General features: G+C 39.9%; 2 protein-coding genes and 1 long non-coding RNA gene across 8 annotated transcripts; 1 reads left to right on the top strand and 2 right to left on the bottom strand.

Moving 5' to 3' along the window:
• Positions 1–328: 328 nt before the first annotated feature.
• On the bottom strand, positions 329–1,152 carry LOC135653412 (uncharacterized). The gene is made up of 3 exons (XR_010502410.1): positions 943–1,152; positions 794–843; positions 329–559 (listed from the first exon to the last, which is right to left on the bottom strand). It is a non-coding gene; the product is annotated as an uncharacterized LOC135653412 (long non-coding RNA).
• A 3,923-nt stretch (positions 1,153–5,075) lies between these two features.
• LOC135652248 (cyclic dof factor 1-like) lies at positions 5,076–6,344 on the top strand. The gene is made up of 2 exons (XM_065173068.1): positions 5,076–5,415; positions 5,506–6,344. The coding sequence occupies exons 1-2, from the start codon at positions 5,104–5,106 to the stop codon at positions 6,247–6,249; spliced, it is 1,056 nt and encodes a 351-aa protein (XP_065029140.1). The 5' UTR covers positions 5,076–5,103; the 3' UTR covers positions 6,250–6,344.
• Positions 6,345–9,241: 2,897 nt separating this feature from the next.
• On the bottom strand, positions 9,242–18,512 carry LOC103970967 (transcription factor CSA-like). 6 transcript variants are annotated; one of them, XM_065173604.1, is made up of 9 exons: positions 18,444–18,512; positions 15,284–15,535; positions 15,142–15,171; positions 12,795–15,033; positions 12,557–12,658; positions 11,822–12,018; positions 10,492–11,714; positions 10,092–10,391; positions 9,242–9,755 (listed from the first exon to the last, which is right to left on the bottom strand). In XM_065173604.1, the coding sequence occupies exons 7-9, from the start codon at positions 10,751–10,753 to the stop codon at positions 9,520–9,522; spliced, it is 798 nt and encodes a 265-aa protein (XP_065029676.1). In that variant the 5' UTR covers positions 10,754–11,714; positions 11,822–12,018; positions 12,557–12,658; positions 12,795–15,033; positions 15,142–15,171; positions 15,284–15,535; positions 18,444–18,512; the 3' UTR covers positions 9,242–9,519. The 6 variants fall into 6 exon arrangements, with proteins under 6 accessions (XP_065029676.1, XP_065029677.1, XP_018675918.2 ...); XM_065173605.1 differs by having other exon boundaries at positions 12,795–12,972; positions 13,032–15,171; XM_018820373.2 differs by lacking the exon at positions 15,142–15,171 and having other exon boundaries at positions 12,795–12,972.
• Between the last annotated feature and the right edge of the window lie 88 nt (positions 18,513–18,600).

Here is an 18,600-nt window from a genome sequence, read left to right on the forward strand (position 1 = left end):
TCATTTTCTCGTCGATCTGACTGCCACAAGTATATTAATAATATGGAGGATGGTTTATGATTTAAAAGGTATTGATGGAAGTTTTCTGACATTAGAATGATATAAGAGAAAATTAAAAGTTTTCTACAAACATTGCAACTTCATCCATATGTTGCAACAAATTCAATCCATTTAATTCATTGTCTCCCTTACATGCTTTCAAGTGTCCGAGAAGGGTTTCTTAAAGCTCAGTCTCTCTCTCTCTCTCTCTCTCTCTCTCTCTCTCTCTCTGTGTCTGTGTATAGGAATTAGGAAACAATTTTCTCCCAAAAAAAAAGAAGCAACAAAATTGAAGTATCCAAATTTATTCATTCAGTATAATATATGGCAATTGCAAGAATCCATCTAATGGCAAATGTCAAAAGAAGCCAAGAAGATTCGACTTGTGAATATGATCATCGACATCGCCGATCTATTCTGGTGGCTTTGGAGTGTGGCGGTCATTAGCACCTGATCCTGGATAGTCATTGATCTCGATGTCCATCCTCTGGATTTTGGCCTCTTCATCCTCGTTGATAACCTGCATCAGTCGAGAAGATGATAGGTTTAGTTCAGAGAATACCTTTTTCATTCAACCCTAAACCAGTCGAGAGTATGTTGTCTTTGACAATTCTTCCTGCCATGTTCGCATCTTCAGCTCTTATTCTTGTTGGTTGATGGTTTTCATCGAATTCATGATATGCAGCAACAACAAATCTGCTCATCAAAATTATCCGAATGCTAGAATATATATAGGCCTTGAAGGTTCACTTACCTGAACCGCATCACCAACGCTCCTGCATCCTCTCAGCATTCTTCCATCCCCTGGAGGACACAGAAGAACAAATCATGAAGAAGAAGAAGAAGAAGAAGGATGAGGTTGATGTCTCACGACAGGAGTGGGGATTAGCAGAAGATGATCACTTGTCGATGGAACTGCATGAGATGCAGCGATAAGGTGAGCCAAGGCCAAGGAGATCAACAGCAGACGAAGGCTCGTCATCCCCTTCGTATCCACCATTGCTGCCGCTCCAGTAGCAGAGCCACCAGGGGATCCTTTTATTGTGCGGCGGCCATAGGTGGACTTGCCGTCAGGGATTTTGCTGCTTTGTGACAGATTACTTATCCTTCAACTTGGCAAAGTCAGAAAAAAGAAAGCTGTGTTCCACCTTTAGAGATGCAATGCAGTTTTGGATTGACATGCTGATCTGTAAAGCCAATACGGCGAGGAAGTGGACATGGGATGCAAGCAAGTCAAGGTTGCGGGAAGAGGGGATGCACCGGTTTTTAAGTGCAGCGTGACACGAGAGTGATGTGGTCACTGATGTTTAGGGTGACATCTCTATAACAGCACGCAGCAATATGATGAATCCAAAGCCAAAAGAAGATCTATTGTGATGGAGTAGAGGGAGGAAATCTCGTTCCCATAACGGATTAGAGAGAAATCAGGTGATGCCATAAGATGCAGATCACTTTACTGCATCGTCTTTCGTCATCGTACATGTTGAATTCAAAGGGAGCTCCAACTTCTCTGAATTCCGCCATTTTTTGTTGGAATACTAATTTTTGCAAGCACTCATCTCGATGGCTTATTCTGTAAGGAGAAAAGAAACATATCATCTCCTTTGTGGTGGTAGCATTCCGAGAGATGTTTACATCAGGAGTTGCAACAATGCACAAGGTTTTTAGTGGTCGTGACCATCCACTTTGGAGGAACAAGGTTTAAATGAGTCGGCCATTGTCGGGTGGAAAGACGAGTCGTCGGTGTGCAGAAAGCACCATTTTTGTTCATACGAAGAACTCATGTAGAAACATACTACCGTATGTACTACTACCTGGTGTCCAATAAATGATAGATCGTAAGATCTCTTGTAGTTCAATCCAAGGTTTTCAATCTCAGTTTAGTATCTGTTTTGGTCGTCTACTGAACCAGCATGTACGATACAGTATACTTTTATTGTCTTTTTATTAGGCCTTAGCTTTTCGATTCTTCGATCAATATGATACTAAATGTGTCTTTTATCGGAGTTTCATAGTTGGAGAGTCGAGACTTTTTTGGGCTTCACATTTACACCGATCATCACTGTATGAACCTTTTGAGTTGTAAGATATTATTAAATGCGGGATAAGTTATATAATGATGAACTTGAAAACCTTCTTTTAGGAGAACAGTCACAGTTGACTTCTTTCTATGTCAGTCTCCCACTCTTCAATCAAAATAATATTAAGTATGATCTCATATATGATACTTCCCAATATTAGAAACTTGAAGTGGTTATTGGATTCGATAGCCATTGATATCATCACTAAGCCAATTTACATAACTATAATCCATATTCTTCCTCAGTTGCACTATAGGAGAAGATATTTCTCTCACTAAATAATAGAGTGGAAGCCCAATCTTTTTTTATATCTCAAAGTTACCTTCAGCATTATCATTCTATATAATTACAAGGGAGAGAGGTTTCAATCCAAAACACATTTGAAGGAGGTAAAAAGAAGGTTAGGAATATACTTGTCCTACAATATATATATATATATATATATATATATATATATATATATATATAGGCAAGGCAGAAAAGAACACAGCAGAAGAAAATGATCAGAGAGAGAAAGAGAGAGAGAGAGAGAGCGAGAGAGAGAAAGAATTTCCACTTTGTTGTATGCCACTTTCATTGCCAACTGGTGCAATGGATTTGTTGTATGACACTAAAGTCCGATGGAGTTTGGTGGAGGCACACATCTCATGCCATTGGTCTACACCTGCTTAAGGTCGGAGAATACCACACACCAGCAGCTGATGGCTTTGTGCTGGTCTCTGTCTCTCTCTCTCTCTCTCTCTCTTTCTCTCTCTCTCTCTATCTATGTAGACAAGCCAAGACAGGAATCCTTGTTTCACATGGGCGCGCACACAAAGCTGTTTGCTCGAGAGAAGCTTGAACAAGGAAGAGACATGATCCATGTGTTCTTCCTTTTCCTCATGTTCTGAGACTCAGAGAAACATAGCTGTCTTTCTCATGGTCAAGTGATCTTGTCTCTCCCTGAGATTTCTTTTCATTAATCCTCTCTGTATTCAACACCTTCATGTGGAAATGTTGGCATTGTGTGCCACCATCTGATCAGAGGTTGAGCAATTTGTCTCATCTTAAAGAGCATTCAATCAGATCAGATTCCAACCAATGGCTTACCAAAACTCTCTCTCTCTCTCTCTCTCTCTCTCTCTCTCTCTCTCCCATACTTGTCCATTATGAAATCGAGACCACTAAAATAAAAAACATAAAGACACTAAGATGCTTACAATTTTTTCTTTTTGGGATGAGAAATTAGACTTTAGAGAAAGGAAAAGAAAGAGAGACTCAAGTGCAATGCATGGGGCTGCCCAGCTAAACTACCAGACATATATCCATGAGTCAAGAAGGAAGGCTCCAACATAACTTGAATCTTTCTTTAAATATTAGTATATGTTGGGAAAGAGATCATGATGCTAAAAGAATGTAGAGACTCAACAATAAAATACAAATCCATAGTATTTATATTATGTCCATAAAAATTTAAATGTTTTTACTATATGAGAATAAACTATAAGTATTCTTAAAGTAAATTAGACAGACTCAAGAACAAACCTCTTATGCATCTTCTTAGATAAATCAAAAGAATTTCTTTCCTCTCTTTGGATAAACTTTAAAAAAATACACAAAAAGTACTTTTTTTTAATATATCCTTCCTCTAGAGGTACATATAGTAGTTGTAGAACTAAATTACAAATTTTCTTTCTTTCACATAAAAGCCTTTCTATATTTATATATATATTTTCCTCCTTTTCATATTCTTCCGCACATGAGGATCACTACTAACATCGTTGTTGGGTAAGCTATTCGAGAGGATAGTGAAGCTAAAGGCAAGGACGAAACCGGAGGGAGGATGACGAAGCTTTAACTTCAAAAGTTACCCTTTTGTAAAATTAATATATGTGGACAGTAAGGATCGAAATTATCTTTTTATCCTTTTTTAGCATCATTTCTATACGTGACAATATGTGCGACATCTTTTGTCAGTAGAGTCAACAATGTGAAAAAAAAATAAAACTAAATGTTTCACTTTCATAAGTATAAGGATGCCTTCAAACATGAGAAGAAATATTAACATCGACATTACAAAGTTTAGTTAAATTCGAAATTAGCCATCTTTTCAAAAAACCCAAATTTTTTTTTCAAAAAATCATCCCATATACATTTTACATTAAAATTTATGATTGTAAATATTTCATATATATATATATATATACATATCCTTAAAATGATTATACAGATGAATTATTTATTTTCCTTACTTTTTCTAGATAAACTCCAGGAGCACTCAATGTATTTTTTACGTTTATTCCTAATAAAGATCCAAAGATACATAAGATATTTATAGAATAATTATTTTAAAAAAAATCATATAAAAGTCTTTCTATACTTATATTTTTTTATTCTCCCAGCTTTGACTTCATGAAACTATATATAAAAAAAAACCTATATTAACCCCAAAAATATATCTCACTTTTTGAAGTAAAAGAACTGCTTTTCCCCAAAAAAAAAACCAAAAAAAAACTCAAAAGAATAAAGAGAGTGCTCCCTAATTGTGACACATGATATCCATCAAATCAGGGTACACAAGCACAAATATACAACAAAATGTTGAGGTGCAATGAACACAAAACATTAACTTCACATAAATTTGTCCACTATCAAGAAATCAAATATATGAAAGCTTCATGAAAGAAACCAGAAAGTTTGAAATTGCTTCATGGACCAAAATAAATTAGCAGTCCTTTTAAGAAAAGGAAGTCTTAGCTGTTTGATTAAATTGGGCAAATGAAAATATCAGGAAAAAGAAAAGGTAAAAATGTAGTCAAGCTAGAGAGAGAAAGAGAGCAGAAAAAGGTGATGAATGAATGGTATTGAAGGGAACAAAAGGTGTGTGAGAGAGAGAGAGAGAGAGAGAGAGAGAGAGAGCCTGCATACTTTTCTTTTGCCCTTTCCATTTATTTGGCCATGGCTCACATAATTAATGCTCTAAACACAACACCAAACTCATCTGATGCATTTGGTGCCACGAGCAGAGGATCGAATGCTGGCCTCCCATGGCCATAAAGGTAAGTCATGGCTCGGAATCCCCATTGCCATACCTACGTGGAGCTCCTCCCCTTGTTCCTCCGTTAAACCCAGAGGTAGGTTAGGAAGGAAGTCGCAGAGAGAGGAGGAGGAGGTGGCCGAAGACGACGAGAGTAAGCAGAGCATTCGAACAGGGCAGAGGGAGATGTCCGAGCTCGGGGACGCCGCAATCAAGCTCTTCGGCAAGATCATCACTCTGCAGTGCGGCGGAGATGAGGAGACGGCACTGCAATCGAAGGTCTTCTCGTTGAATCGGCTACTTATATGGGTATGCGTTCGTCTCTCTCTCGAGAACAGACATGATCATTGCGTCTCCTTCCAATTTCAGGATTTTCGAGAGGAAGAGAATGCTCCTGAATCATCGGACTCGCAGGAAACTAACGAGCACGAATCGATGAGGAACTCGACGCCCGAAGAACGACCAAGTGATGCAGGGGGTTGGAAGGAGAAGGCGGCGAGGAAGCCGGAGAAGATCCTTCCTTGTCCTCGGTGCAGAAGCTCCGACACCAAGTTCTGCTACTACAACAACTACAACGTCAACCAGCCGCGGCACTTCTGCAGAAACTGCCAAAGGTACTGGACCGCCGGCGGCGCCATGCGGAACGTCCCCGTCGGAGCCGGCCGACGCAAGAACAGGAACACCTCTCACGATCGGCACGTCGTGCTCCGTTTTGGCTCCGACGCCGCCGGAAACAATGGCGATGAGCAATCCAGTAAGGAGTCGGAGGGGACGGCGAGCTTTCCAGTTCCGTTCTACCCCGCTGTAGCTCAATGGAGTTGCACCGTTCCGCCTGGAGCTTGGAACACCCCATGGCTGTCCCCTGTAGAGTCGTCTTCTCCAGAAAGCAGTTCTCCCACCATACGCAAGCGCTCGAGGATGGATGATCCTGAGGAAGCTGCGAGGAGCTCGGTTCTCAAGGCCTTCCAGCGCAAGGTGGACGTCAAGGATCATGGAATGGAGGCACCATTGCTGCTGCATGTCAACCCTGCAGCTCTCTCACGATCTCTCAGCTTCCAGGAGAGCTCCAAGAGGAGTGCTGCAGTAGGAGAAAGAAGAAGTGGTCTCTACTGATGTAGGAGGTGGAATGGTTAGTCTTCACTTGGATTATGAGAGGAAGGAAGACATCAGCCGAAAGGAATGAGAGTTTTGCTTTGATTCGTTACTGATTTCTGTATCTTATGAGACGGAATGAGATCTAATTCTTTTGAGGGCCAAAAGCTTCAGGCATGAGAGTGGAAATTACTGTTACATCCTCTAATTAACAATGTTGAGCATTTTGATTAGTATACTTTAAAAGATCACATTGATATCAAAATATTTAACCCAATTTCTCCTAGTATCATCGATTCTGAAAAATATTACACATACAAAAATAATGCTAAAAAAAGGATAAAATTTTTTTGATCCTTGAAACTAAAAGTGTTGGATGGTATAGGAAGAAATAAAATGGTGCAAGAGATGAGGATCGTCACCGACGTCATATTAGGATAAGCTATCCAAGAGAATAGCGAAACAAAAGAAACGAGACAATGGAGGAAATGAGGATCACCACTAACACCGCCGTTGGGTAAGCCGTTCGAGAGGATAGTGAAACTAAAAACGATGACGAAATCGGAGGGAGGATGACGAAGCTTTCATAGAAGTTACCCTTTTGTGAAATTAATATCTTTGGACGATCGAAATTATCTTTTATCCCTTTTTAGTATCATTTCTATACGTGACAATACGTGAAAATTATTTATTTTATTATTTGTATGTAATAAATCATGAACATTGACAAATTAAAAGGTTTAGCTAAAGTGTAAAACTTAAATATAATTATTTTGGATAAATTTATTTTTGTAATCATCTCAATACATTGAGCCTTGTAAAAAAAAAAAAAATTCCTGAGGTAGCAATTTGTTATTCACTCAAATTAGTGATTCATAAAATTATGCATTCATAATTTGCTAATATGTAGTTCTTCTAACATATCAGCTTGTCTTTTTTCTTAGGCATAAGATTATGCAGTGTTCCACAATCAGAGAAATGTATAGAAAATGATAATTAAAGCATACAATCAAGTGGGTTTTTATCTTATTTTATACTCAACCATATACATACCAAAGACAATAGTTGACGTTATTATATGTTTCAGCGCAAGTATTTTTCTCTTATGAGTCAAACATAAGATGTTTGCATCCTCTAAATTTCATGTATCCATATTCTATGGATCAGCCCGTGAGGCCCAATCCGTGAAGGCAAATACTTCAGAGATACGTGGCCACACGACCCAACTTATGGGGCCCATCCACATAAATCTCGGAAAAGATCTCTGAGCTTCGGCTGTTAACTTCAAGAATCTGTGTTCATTCTCATCCACCTTGTCAGATCGAGGAATGGCCAAACCAAGATTGGAACCTTAGCTATCAAGATTCGGATGATTCCAATTTTGAGAATATAGCACATATGATGTGAAAGATTCTGGGTTTTTTATTTTTTCTCTTTTTCCTCCTAATCTTCTATTAGATTCACAACCATATGTAATTTTTTTTTTTCAAGAATTATATTGGAATAATATTTAGTGAGCTGTGTGTTCGAAAATAGTATATATTATGACTGGATATGTTACAGCAACTCGACTGCATTGCTAAACGAATGAATCCCAACATCCGCTTGGGATTCTAATTGTTGTGTGGGATGTTACATTCGAGACATCGCCATGGAAGGATATCAAACTTGCATAGTGATTCAGGCTAAGGTATGTTTCATAGGGGGCCGATGTTAAACTGTGTGTCACTGATATCATATCCGGCCGGACATCTCGTACTCACGTTCCTGTGCTCGCATGGCCCGCATGTTGCTCTACACATTGATTGTATCCTTGTATGCGTCTTCTCGCTCACCTTTTCCATCTCAAAATGGAACATGATTGACGAGGTCTCGATCGCAGTGGTCCATCACAGTCTTGACCTTTTGTCCAAGCTCGGTCCTTGTCACAGTGATCAGTGGTACCACGTTGTCCCCATCGAGCTTGCATGGACCAGAGGATTGCGTGGAAAGAACAGGAGGGAGAGAGCGAGAGATCAACCGTGATGTTTGGCACATCGAGAGATCGAGTCACGCATGGAAAGAGTTTCCATAAAGGAAATGGGGAATCTCTGTACATCTTGCGACTCCTCCAGTGGTCTCTCCATCGACCAGTGTCATATCGGTATGTTGTGTCTGTTTCGCCCTACCGTGATCGTGAGTCTAATGTTTTTACATTGCTGAGATGAAGAAGATGTGCAGCGTTTGGTTTGGGGGGCGTAATCATGCGGCATCGTGATGAACAGTGACGGGTTTTCCAGCCGTGTCCCTCAGGTTCCTACTTAAGGATGTTTCCTGCAGACAACAGGGACGAGGGAGAGGGTGGCAGGTCCCAGCGGAGCAGTGTGGAGGTGGTGCAGAAAGATAACTAGGAACGCTTTCTTCGACGTCGACTTCACATCATGAAGCTGCTTGGAAGAAACAAGAGAAGTATGATTAGAGTCAACTGTTGGACATGGTGTGCAGTTTGCGTTCCTGTTCCACAACTAAGCATTAGTTGTTCTCACATGGCTTGTCATCGGCAACCTCCACACTGCTAACCCCAAACCAGAGCCATTAAGTGCCGGCCGTGGATCGAAGTGCTTGAATTCGTAACTTAGAACAACAAGAACTGGATGGAATAGGAAGAAAGATTTTTTTTTTTTTTTTTTGATCTTGTCGAGAGGATGAATCTTGATACGATGAAAATATTGTTCATCTCTTATCTAAGTCAGGAACTAAATTGGAGAGTAAATACATATTACATGCATGCATAAATTGCAGGTTTGTTTCTATGTAATTCTTGGAAGCGGATGTGCCTTTCATCTCCCACAAACTCAATAACAGTTCTTTACCGAATACAATCTGCCAAACAAAGTTTCACTAATGGCATAGGTGTTTACTGAGAAACCCACCAGAACATGAACATTTTTATTTGAGCAATTCATTACCTTGTGCTTAGTGTGCTGAAAGAACAGTTGACATTTCATAACTCATAATTGCTTGTCATGACATGTTGCCATCAGGAAGAAGAAATGTGCCATTTCCATATGCATTGGTTGTGGCCCTTCTGTTCTGGGTTGCATGGAAGAACTCAATAGCGACTGTGCTTGCATAGAAGTGCAGAAAAGTACTTCCAGGAAAAGCTCAGCTTTTCATTTTAAGAATCTCTCTCTCTCTCTCTCTCTCTCTCTCTCTCTTCATGTGATCAGAAGAACGATTGCTTTTCTTTCCTGCAATCCGAATGGTCGATTGATCTCTTTGCATACGCTGCATCTCCATCGACCATCAGTCTTATGGATCATGGCAAGTGGCTCCCACTCCAAGGAAATCTATGAAAGGTGGTGAGACACTGGTGCTCTCGGTGAATGGTGGTGATTCAGTAGAGGAAACTCTTGATATGTCAGAGTGGTAGCATGTTGCCGTCATCAAGACGGTCGAGGAGTGAAACCTCGAGGAGTCATCTGCTGGTCCACCCCAGAACACACTGTTGTTGCTACAGAACCCCGTGTTACTAGGGACATTGCTTCCTGCAACAGAGCCAACCAAACAAGGGAGAAGATTATTAGTACTAGCCAAAATGTTCTCCCAGTTGATATTGGAATCACTTATTATCATTTATCTTTTCTCTTCAAGAAAACTATACTTGATAGGAGTTGCTGGATGAGAAGTGAAATCATGGGCATCTATCACTAAGAGAGAGAGAGAGAAAAAAAAAAAAAAAGGCATAGAGGCATCAGTTTCAGCTTCTCATTTCGAGCCAAGCATATCGATAGGACTTGGCTTCTCATCAATTTTTCTCATCTTAAGACAAGGAAAGGAAATGCTGATGTAGACGATGATGATAGTACTGAGACATAACTCACCTAAAAGGAAATCGTAAGACCCTTCCTCCCCACTGGTGTTCAGTGTGGCTTCCTCCAATCTTTTGAGCCTCCTCTTCCTGCAAGCACTTGATTGCTCCCTGTACTTTCTGGCCATGAGCACATGCCAATGGTTCTTCACGGCGTTGTCAGTTCTACCAGGGAAGAACCTGGCAATCATAGCCCATTTGTTCCCGTACAGTCTGTGAGCAGCCATCAGCTTCTCCTCCTCCTCCTCGCTGAAGGCCCTCCTGTTGATCCTGGGGTCCAACTGGTTGAACCACCTCAGCCGACAGCTCTTCCCTTGAGCCACACCAAGCAAGCAAAGCACAAAGCAGCAGATCAGCACAAGCCATCGCCATAGTTTGACTAATGCGGAAAAGGCAACTTCCATGGAGCTTACCTGATCTACCATGTAACTTGGCAGCTATGAGCTTCCAGTTCTGGGGGCCATGGAGGGCTACCAGTTCTCTCAGCTTGCAGTCCTCTTCGGGTCTCCAGTGACTCCTAGCACAAAAGCTCGACTGACCACCGCCCTCATTTGCGGTCTCTCCCGATGCGTTGCCTTCTGCAGTGGCATCAGCGTGGCTGTCACCCACTTCATGTGGTGAACGGCTATCCACCGCAGAAGAAGGATTCATGGAGAGAGAGCTCATGAACAGCATATAAGACTCAGCACAGCACGAGTGTTATATATAGGAGATGGTCACATTGGCTTCTCCACTGTCCCAACAGTTTTAGCAGTTACCTCCTCTTCAACGAGCTTGCAGACTCCGTGGCGCACGTGTGGATGTCCTACTACCGCACGCTCGAGTTGAAGGCCTGAATCCAGCTATATCGATGCTTGTCTGTGTCTTCCTTGGAAGGGGTAGGTGTCTGGTAGTAGGAGCTCTGCAGAGGCATACGCCCACATTTCTTGTCAATGGCACGGCCTGTCTCCTGTTTCAGAAAACCTCAACTGGGACAATATATTTGCACGCCAAATATTCATCCCAAGAACTTTACCGTCCCATGTGGTTCTCTCGTAAAGCTGACCTGTCTATCCACAGCAGCAGCAACAACGAGATGCATCTTTCTGCCAGAACAAATAATGGAAGGTACCCTGTGGAAGATAAGTATCGATCAGGTCCACTTCCATTCATCTTTCATGTTCTTTCCCTTGGTGCAAGCTCCATAAATGACATCTGTTGTATATGGATGATCAGGAGCTCCAATCATGTCCAGAAAATAAAAGGAGGCACCATTTCTTTCTCCTGCCCCTTTTCCTTTGTTATATTGTGTACTTTGTTAAGAGAAAGAAGGTTGAGAATTCAAGTCCCAAGTACCCACCAAGAAACTCGAATGCATCCTTTTCCTTCCAAAACCCTAGCAGTCACTTGTAAGTTGTCAATCCATGTGTGTTGCTTATCAAATGTAAAGCAACCTTGCAAACATTGTACTTGCTTGTTAGTAGTTAACAATATTCCCATCAGTGCAGCTTAGCCAAGAACTGGTGACATTTTAAACCATGGCCCAAGCAACAGCCTGCGTGACAATAACTTGACTCTTGATTCCAAATCCCTGCTTCTTCCTCCTCAGTTGCTTCAGTAACCTGGAGCACCAAGTTTTGCATTCTGGAGCCTAAAACTGTACATGGATTGTCAACAGTGGAAAGCATTGAAAGGTTGTACGGTGTCAATATATCCGGAAAGGAACACTACAACAATAGCCAGCTGAAGAAAACAAAAACTTACAGCTTAATAAGTCCATGATGGAGCATTGACTGTAGAATTATAGGAAGAAGACACAAATTTGTGGAAGGATTTTGGAGCTCGAGCAAACGAAGCCAAATGTACATCTGTTTAGGCTGCACAAACCAATGGCGAACAGTAAATGTACAAGGCTTCCATGCAGAAGTTGGCAAAACGTAGGCCACAGTTGATGGAGAAGCCTGCATTGCAGCATGCATGGGAGCACAAAAGATCATACATCCAGTAACAACCACAACACCAATTAAAATTCACTGTTACATCTCTGTTTTCTTTTTTTTTCAAAAAATAATAAAAAAGTGTAATCCTAAACAGAAAATGATCAGGATCAAATACTTAGGACCACCTTCACAAGAATTTGAACTTCACAACATATTGTTTATCTGAATTTATCAGTTGTCTATTTGTTTTCTCTTCTTCATCCATAACATTTTTTTTATATCTGGGCATACTTGAAACCAAGGCTTTCATGCATGCAAAATTGCCAGCCTTGGTGTTTAATGTGAAAATGCCTGATTTCAGCAGAACTTGTCACAAGCGATGTTTGAATTAATATCCAGCTAAGAAATGGAAATAGTGATGCAACTTCGCACAATCCACACCACTAATGTGTTAACAGTACAGTTGAATGCGTGGCCGAACAGGAGAAGAATAAGAATGGTCCAGGACTGACATATGTGGTGGAAGTGGCATGCATAGAAGATAACAAGCGTGACAAACCTGTTCTTTTGGGTAGAATACTAATTCACGTCAGCACCTCTCCATCAGTTATGCTTCCATGCTAACAAACTTTCAAGTAATGATGTTGTAGAGCATTATCACCTACCAAAAACCAAAATATAGAAGCACACATAAGGCCCAGTTAACAGCTTCTGCAATAATTTCACTCAAATCACTTCACTGCTCAAGTCCATAGCAAACTAATACTACTAGGGAAGCATGGTTTTAACAATCCTACCTGTGAGACTTGGCTTCACCATCTTTTTAGCCCTGGATCAGATATAAACAGAAGGATGGGAAAAACGTCTCACCCTATGAAGAACATCAACTGTGACAGCATATTGCATATTCTCTATGGATGCACGAAGCACATTACTCTCAGGCTCCTTCATTTTCCCGTCAGGACCAAGAACAGGCTGAAGATGAATAATCATTAGTTATGAAAACTGACCACAAACATAATGTGGAAACAAACCTGTAAAGTACCCTCCATTGCAGAAGGATTCACAGGAAGGTAATCCGTGCATGATATTGTAAATTTTACAATCCACACCACTAATGTATTAACAGTTGTGTTTCCGTGCTAACATAACTGCACAGTTGCATCAGAATTTACAATATCTAGTATATCAAATTTTACAGTTGTAAAATTTTTTTATGAATATATGCTAAAGTTTTAAAACAAATACAAGATTAATACAATAAAAAAATTAAAGTCCAAAATACATATAACAGAGTAAAAGTTCTGACTGCTAGCTGCAGACTTGGTCTGCTAAAGCTACTGAACAGTCAGTGGCACTATGAATAACTGACGCGTTGCCGAGGAGCCTATAAAGCTCGGGGACAATTTTCTTTATCATTTTTTGTTCATTTATAATTTACGAATATTGTTCCGTTGCAAGGTTCACACTTCTCATGTTTGATTCTTAACTGTATAAATAAAGGAGGGATACATAACATTTTATCATTTTTACATTGGCATGATCTACTTTTTTCATTTGTTTATTTTTTTATTTTATTTCCTTCGTGCAATGTTGTAGCATAATAATGTGATTCAAAAGAGTGTTGAAGATGATTTATACCACCTCGTCGCAGTACATTTGTGCATAATATGTCTCGAGAACTTCGAACAAGGAGAAGAAGAATGTTACCATGCGGTCACCTCTACTACACGGACTATCAGCCCGAAGCTGCCCTACTTGTAGGTTCTACATGTAATATATGTGAAAGTTAATTAGATATTTTGGGCTAAAAGAATTAGATATAGAGATTGCATGTAATTCTTTTAACTATAAGAGATTATATGCGGTCTCTATATCTAATTCTTTTAACCGAAACATCTAATTAACTTTCATATATTTTACGTGTAGAACCTACAAGTAAGGTAGTTTTAGGCTTCGACGATGTCCCACCACTTACAGAAGCAATCCATGTGATAGAGGTGACCACATGGTAACATTCTTATTTCTCCTTGTTCAAAGTCCTCGAAACATACGATGCACAAAGTACCTCGAGATGAGGTAGTATAAATCATCTGTTGCACTCCTCGAATCACATCATTATGCTACAACCGAAGGAAATAAAATAAAAAAATAAATAAATAAAAAACTAAGAAAAAAGTAAATTATGCCATTATGAAAATGATAGAATGTTATGTATCACTTCTTTATTTATACAGTTATGAAACAAACATGAGAAATATGAATCTTGCAACAGAACAATATTTATAAATTATAAATAAATAAAAAATGATAAAAAAAATTATCGTTGAGCTTTGTAGGCTCCTTGGCGACACGTCAGTTATTCATTGTGCCACTGACGACCCAATAACTTTGGTAGATCAAATCTACAACTAGCAATCATAACTTTCACTTTGTTCAATGCATTTTATACTTTAATTTTTTATTGTGTCAATCTTTTATTTGTTTTAAAACTTTAGCATATATTCATGGAAAAATTTACAACTATAAAATTTGATATGATGCTAGATATCTTATAATCCATATGAGCACCTCTCCATCAGTTATGTTTCCATGCTAACAAGCTTTCAAGTAATGATGTAGTAGAGCATTACCAATTACCAAAAACCAAAATATAGAAGCACACATATGTCCTAGTAAACAGCTTCTGCAATAATTTCACTCTAATCACTTCACCGTTCAAGTCCATAGGCAATTAATACCACTAGGGAAGCATGGTCTTAACAGTCCTATCTGCGACTTGGCTTCACCATCTTTTTAGCCCTGGACCAGATATATAGGTCTGGTGGACCTGAATGGAGACAGTTATTAGAAATCGTGGAACCAACCATATGGTTTTGTCTTTCACCTCCACAAAAGTGGTCTGGAATAGAGGATGAATGGGCTCTGACATGAAAGGACACAGGATCGAGAAGCTGCAGTGGCAGAAACATGAGATTTATATTGGCTCATACTAACTGCCATGTGAATTGGAGGAACTGGTAAAGGATGAAAGCCCTAGAGTTCCATGGAGAACCAAAGAAAAGTCAGTCCAAATTGTAGCATAAAAGCAGATGAATATATCCTTTGTACTCATGACATTGCAGTTGAGGCACCTCCACTAACCATGATGAGATCAGGGTGCAGATGATGAATCTGGTAATTCAGCCCAAAAGGTCCATGTAGAATCAGAGCAAAGTCAGTCTAAATTGTAGTGCAAAAGTAGATGAACATATTCTTTGTACTCATGACACTACAGTTCAGATACCTTCACTAATCATGATGAGACCAGGGGTCCAGAAGCAGAATCTGGTAATTCACTGAAACAACTCTCAGTTGATGATATCAGAACATATTTCACTAACATCACTGGTTTGTCAGATGGTATGTATCCGGATCCCTAAAGATTCTTTAGGTTCCAGATTCAAATTCTCATTATGGAACCTCATGCGCCCATTGCTTCTTAACCCTTGCGACAGTTTCTTTTCCATCATCTAGGATCTAATCCATCATGTCGTGCCTTCAAAGAAAAAGGAAAGAAAATACATAAACACAATATAAACTTACATGGTTAGTATAAGCACATATATATGCTCTTATGTTGTATATGATATGCTCATGCAAAGTTGCAAAAGTAAAATGTTGTCAGTTAGCCAACTAATTCTTGAATTACAACAAAAATAACCAAAAACACATCTTTCGTCCATTTCTTTCCCTCTTACTATCTAGAAAGTCTAGAAACCTGGAGGGGAAAAAATATCACATCAGGCGGATTAACTACAAATACTCATGTACTTGGAAACCACCAACAAGCTTACGTTTCAAGTACCTGCAAAATAACAGTATAAGAAAGAAAAAGAAACATGCTAATGAAAGCTCGATATCAACATGCCTATTCACCCTCACGGCCAACTAAATGTCAATCAAACAATAAAGTGAGACTAGAATGCTCAGCAGCCCACATGACTAGAAAGCTGGTTTAACATAATTTAGTGCAAACGAAAGCGAACACCTGTTAGGACCGTTTCGACACTAAGAGGGGCGGGTGAATTAGTGCTTTCGATAAAATCGTCGGTTTTGAAATATGCTTGACTTGGAGTAAGTGAACTAAGCAATTAACTTAGAGAGTAATAGCAATCAAAAGCAGAATGTAAATGCAAACCGAGTTTATAGTGGTTTGGTCGTCGTGACCTACGTCCACTTCCGATTCCTCTTATGTCAAGGTCATCGACGTACACTAACGATCTTCTTTCAATTGACGAAGACTAACTACCCTCTTGCAACTCTTTCTTCTTTTCACAGGTTTAGGAGACAACCATCTCACACCTCTTTTAGAATGATTATAAAACTTAAGGAAGAGGAGGAAGACAGTTAGTACTTTTTCAAGACTTCTACAACTCAAAATTTCAAGACTTTTGTTCTCAATTTCATGCATTGGCAAGCAGGAAAGTGTGGAGTATTTATAAGCCTCAAATGACTTCAAAAATGGAGCCAAAAAGTGTCTCATCCCGGGTTTCCGGGGTACTGGTGATACCACCGCTAGTGCTGGGCGGTACCACCGCCTGCTCCCCTGACAACTGACGGTACTATCGCTAGTCTGAGCGGTACGATCGCCTGACAGAGCCTCGGAGACTGGGCTCTAACGGTACCACCTCCTGACAGCATTAACTGCCGATGGTACTACCGCCTAGACAAGTTCTAAGAGGCCGAGCCTCAGGTAGTTCCACCGCCTGACGTGGCTCCGGGTCACTGAATGGGCCAAACAGTAGGCCCAATTCAGGCCCAGTTGGCCCCTAATTGAGTTAATAGGGTTACACCCAAACCTAACTCAAATTAAGACCTAACTACGATGATTAAGACTTAAACAATAACAAAATAAGAAGCTAAGTTGTCCGGCACATCATTTGTTCATCCGAACTCTTGACGAACCTCCGACGCATTATCTAAACCTTCGGCGTATCGCCTAATCCATCGACATGTTGACTCCCATAATATCCAATCTTAATGCAACGTCCGATTCTTCCGACCCGATGCGCATTTTTTGACTCTAGCCCAACGTCTGATTCTTCTTGCTTCAATTGTTTTGCCTTTTCATGATCGTGGTTAGTCCTGCATCACTTTTCTCAAAACATAGATTAGATCATAAACTCATCAATTAATTTCATCATCAAAATCCGAGATTCAACAACACAAAAACAAACTTGCAAAGCAGAATGAATAGAAATTTCCATAAAGAAATGTGACAAATGCATCCTCAAATTTGCTTGATTTTCCTTTTCCAAAGAATGTCATATATCTCCCTACATCATTTCCTGACTCTGTATCTAATTGTCCTTATGATCGTCCAAACATGCTGAGTTTCAAACACCTTAGTGTCTCTCCTGGACATAAGTTTGATAATATAGATGCCAAGTTTATATATTTACTAACTTTCTTTTAAAACTCGATGCTAAAAGAAATTGTCATACTTACCTATGCTGAAAGCACTCTATATTGAGAATTTGAATTCATTAAAGAAGCCATGGTTGGGGTGACAAGATAACACAGTCATGAGCAAACATCAAAATGCACAATTAAAAGAACAAAAATGAGTCTAGGTTGCAGCTTAAGTCTGAGGTACTCTTCAATTTGGTCTCTTGCATAGGAAGTGGTGTCAATTGATGATTCTAAAAGCTACCAGAGGGCCTACCGATAGATGAGACAGAACCATCAGAGGCAGCAAAGTGATGGCTTTCAAGGGATTCACCTCTCTCTCGACTCCTGCTACTTGTACTATGCGATGAAGGAAATGATCCATTACATGCAATTCTACCATCACCATGAGACCCAAAAGAGACAACACTTGTGATCAGAAACCGAAGTCCCATCTTGTCAACAAGAGCAGCGAGAAGCTTGAGTTCGTTGGCAAAAATGGCTCGTTGGATTGAGGCCCTACATGCAATTACTTAAAAGGCCCCTCAGAAATCAATATTCTCTGCTTCTTGTCCATTTACAGCAAACAGAAGCAGAAGAGGGTGATATCAAAATAGCCTCTTGAAATTGCAACACGTAGAAATGAAGCAATCAAAACCCTCGATGCTTTGCTGCTCTAACGCCAACACCAACAACTGCAGCTTAGCAACCAAAGAAATGGTGCAGTTTCCTGGATATATCCAAAATCAAGAAGAGAGGGACAAAGAATAATCCTAGAGATACCCCGAAAGATTAATCTAGCATAAACAGGAACTCGAAACCAACCAAACAGATGAAAACGAAGACATTAACAGAAACCCCTTATGCCGATCTCGATTCTTTGAGTTCCCTAAGCTCTAACAAAAATTCAAAATCAAGTAATCTATACAAGTCCAGAAAACATCAAAATCAGTATATAAATATATATATATATGTATATATATATACTTTTTTCCATTCTGAGGGGAAGAACTTACACAGGATGTCGACGGAGAGAATGGAGCAGTGAAGGAGTGAGACAGCGAACGGAATCGGAATAGTAGGGGAACAGAAACGAATCGCGTGGGAGTATATAAACAGCGCCAGGTTCGGAATGGGATGGAGGGCAAAAGAAATATTCTTCCACTAATACCC

This window comes from Musa acuminata, chromosome BXJ3-11 (genome assembly GCF_036884655.1).
Source record: "Musa acuminata AAA Group cultivar baxijiao chromosome BXJ3-11, Cavendish_Baxijiao_AAA, whole genome shotgun sequence".
Classification (NCBI taxonomy): Eukaryota; Viridiplantae; Streptophyta; class Magnoliopsida; order Zingiberales; family Musaceae; genus Musa; species Musa acuminata.

Excerpts from the sequence above, each read along its gene's own strand:
- LOC135652248 (XM_065173068.1), top strand. The coding sequence starts at position 5,104 with ATGCATTTGGTGCCACGAGCAGAGGATCGAATGCTGGCCTCCCATGGC. Across the intron at positions 5,416-5,505 it reads AGACGGCACTGCAATCGAAG|GATTTTCGAGAGGAAGAGAA; the intron begins GTCTTCTCGTTG and ends TTCCAATTTCAG.
- LOC103970967 (XM_018820373.2), bottom strand. The coding sequence starts at position 10,753 with ATGCTGTTCATGAGCTCTCTCTCCATGAATCCTTCTTCTGCGGTGGAT. Across the intron at positions 10,392-10,491 it reads CAAGTTACATGGTAGATCAG|GGAAGAGCTGTCGGCTGAGG; the intron begins GTAAGCTCCATG and ends GTGTGGCTCAAG. Across the intron at positions 9,756-10,091 it reads GTCTTACGATTTCCTTTTAG|GAAGCAATGTCCCTAGTAAC; the intron begins GTGAGTTATGTC and ends GCTCTGTTGCAG.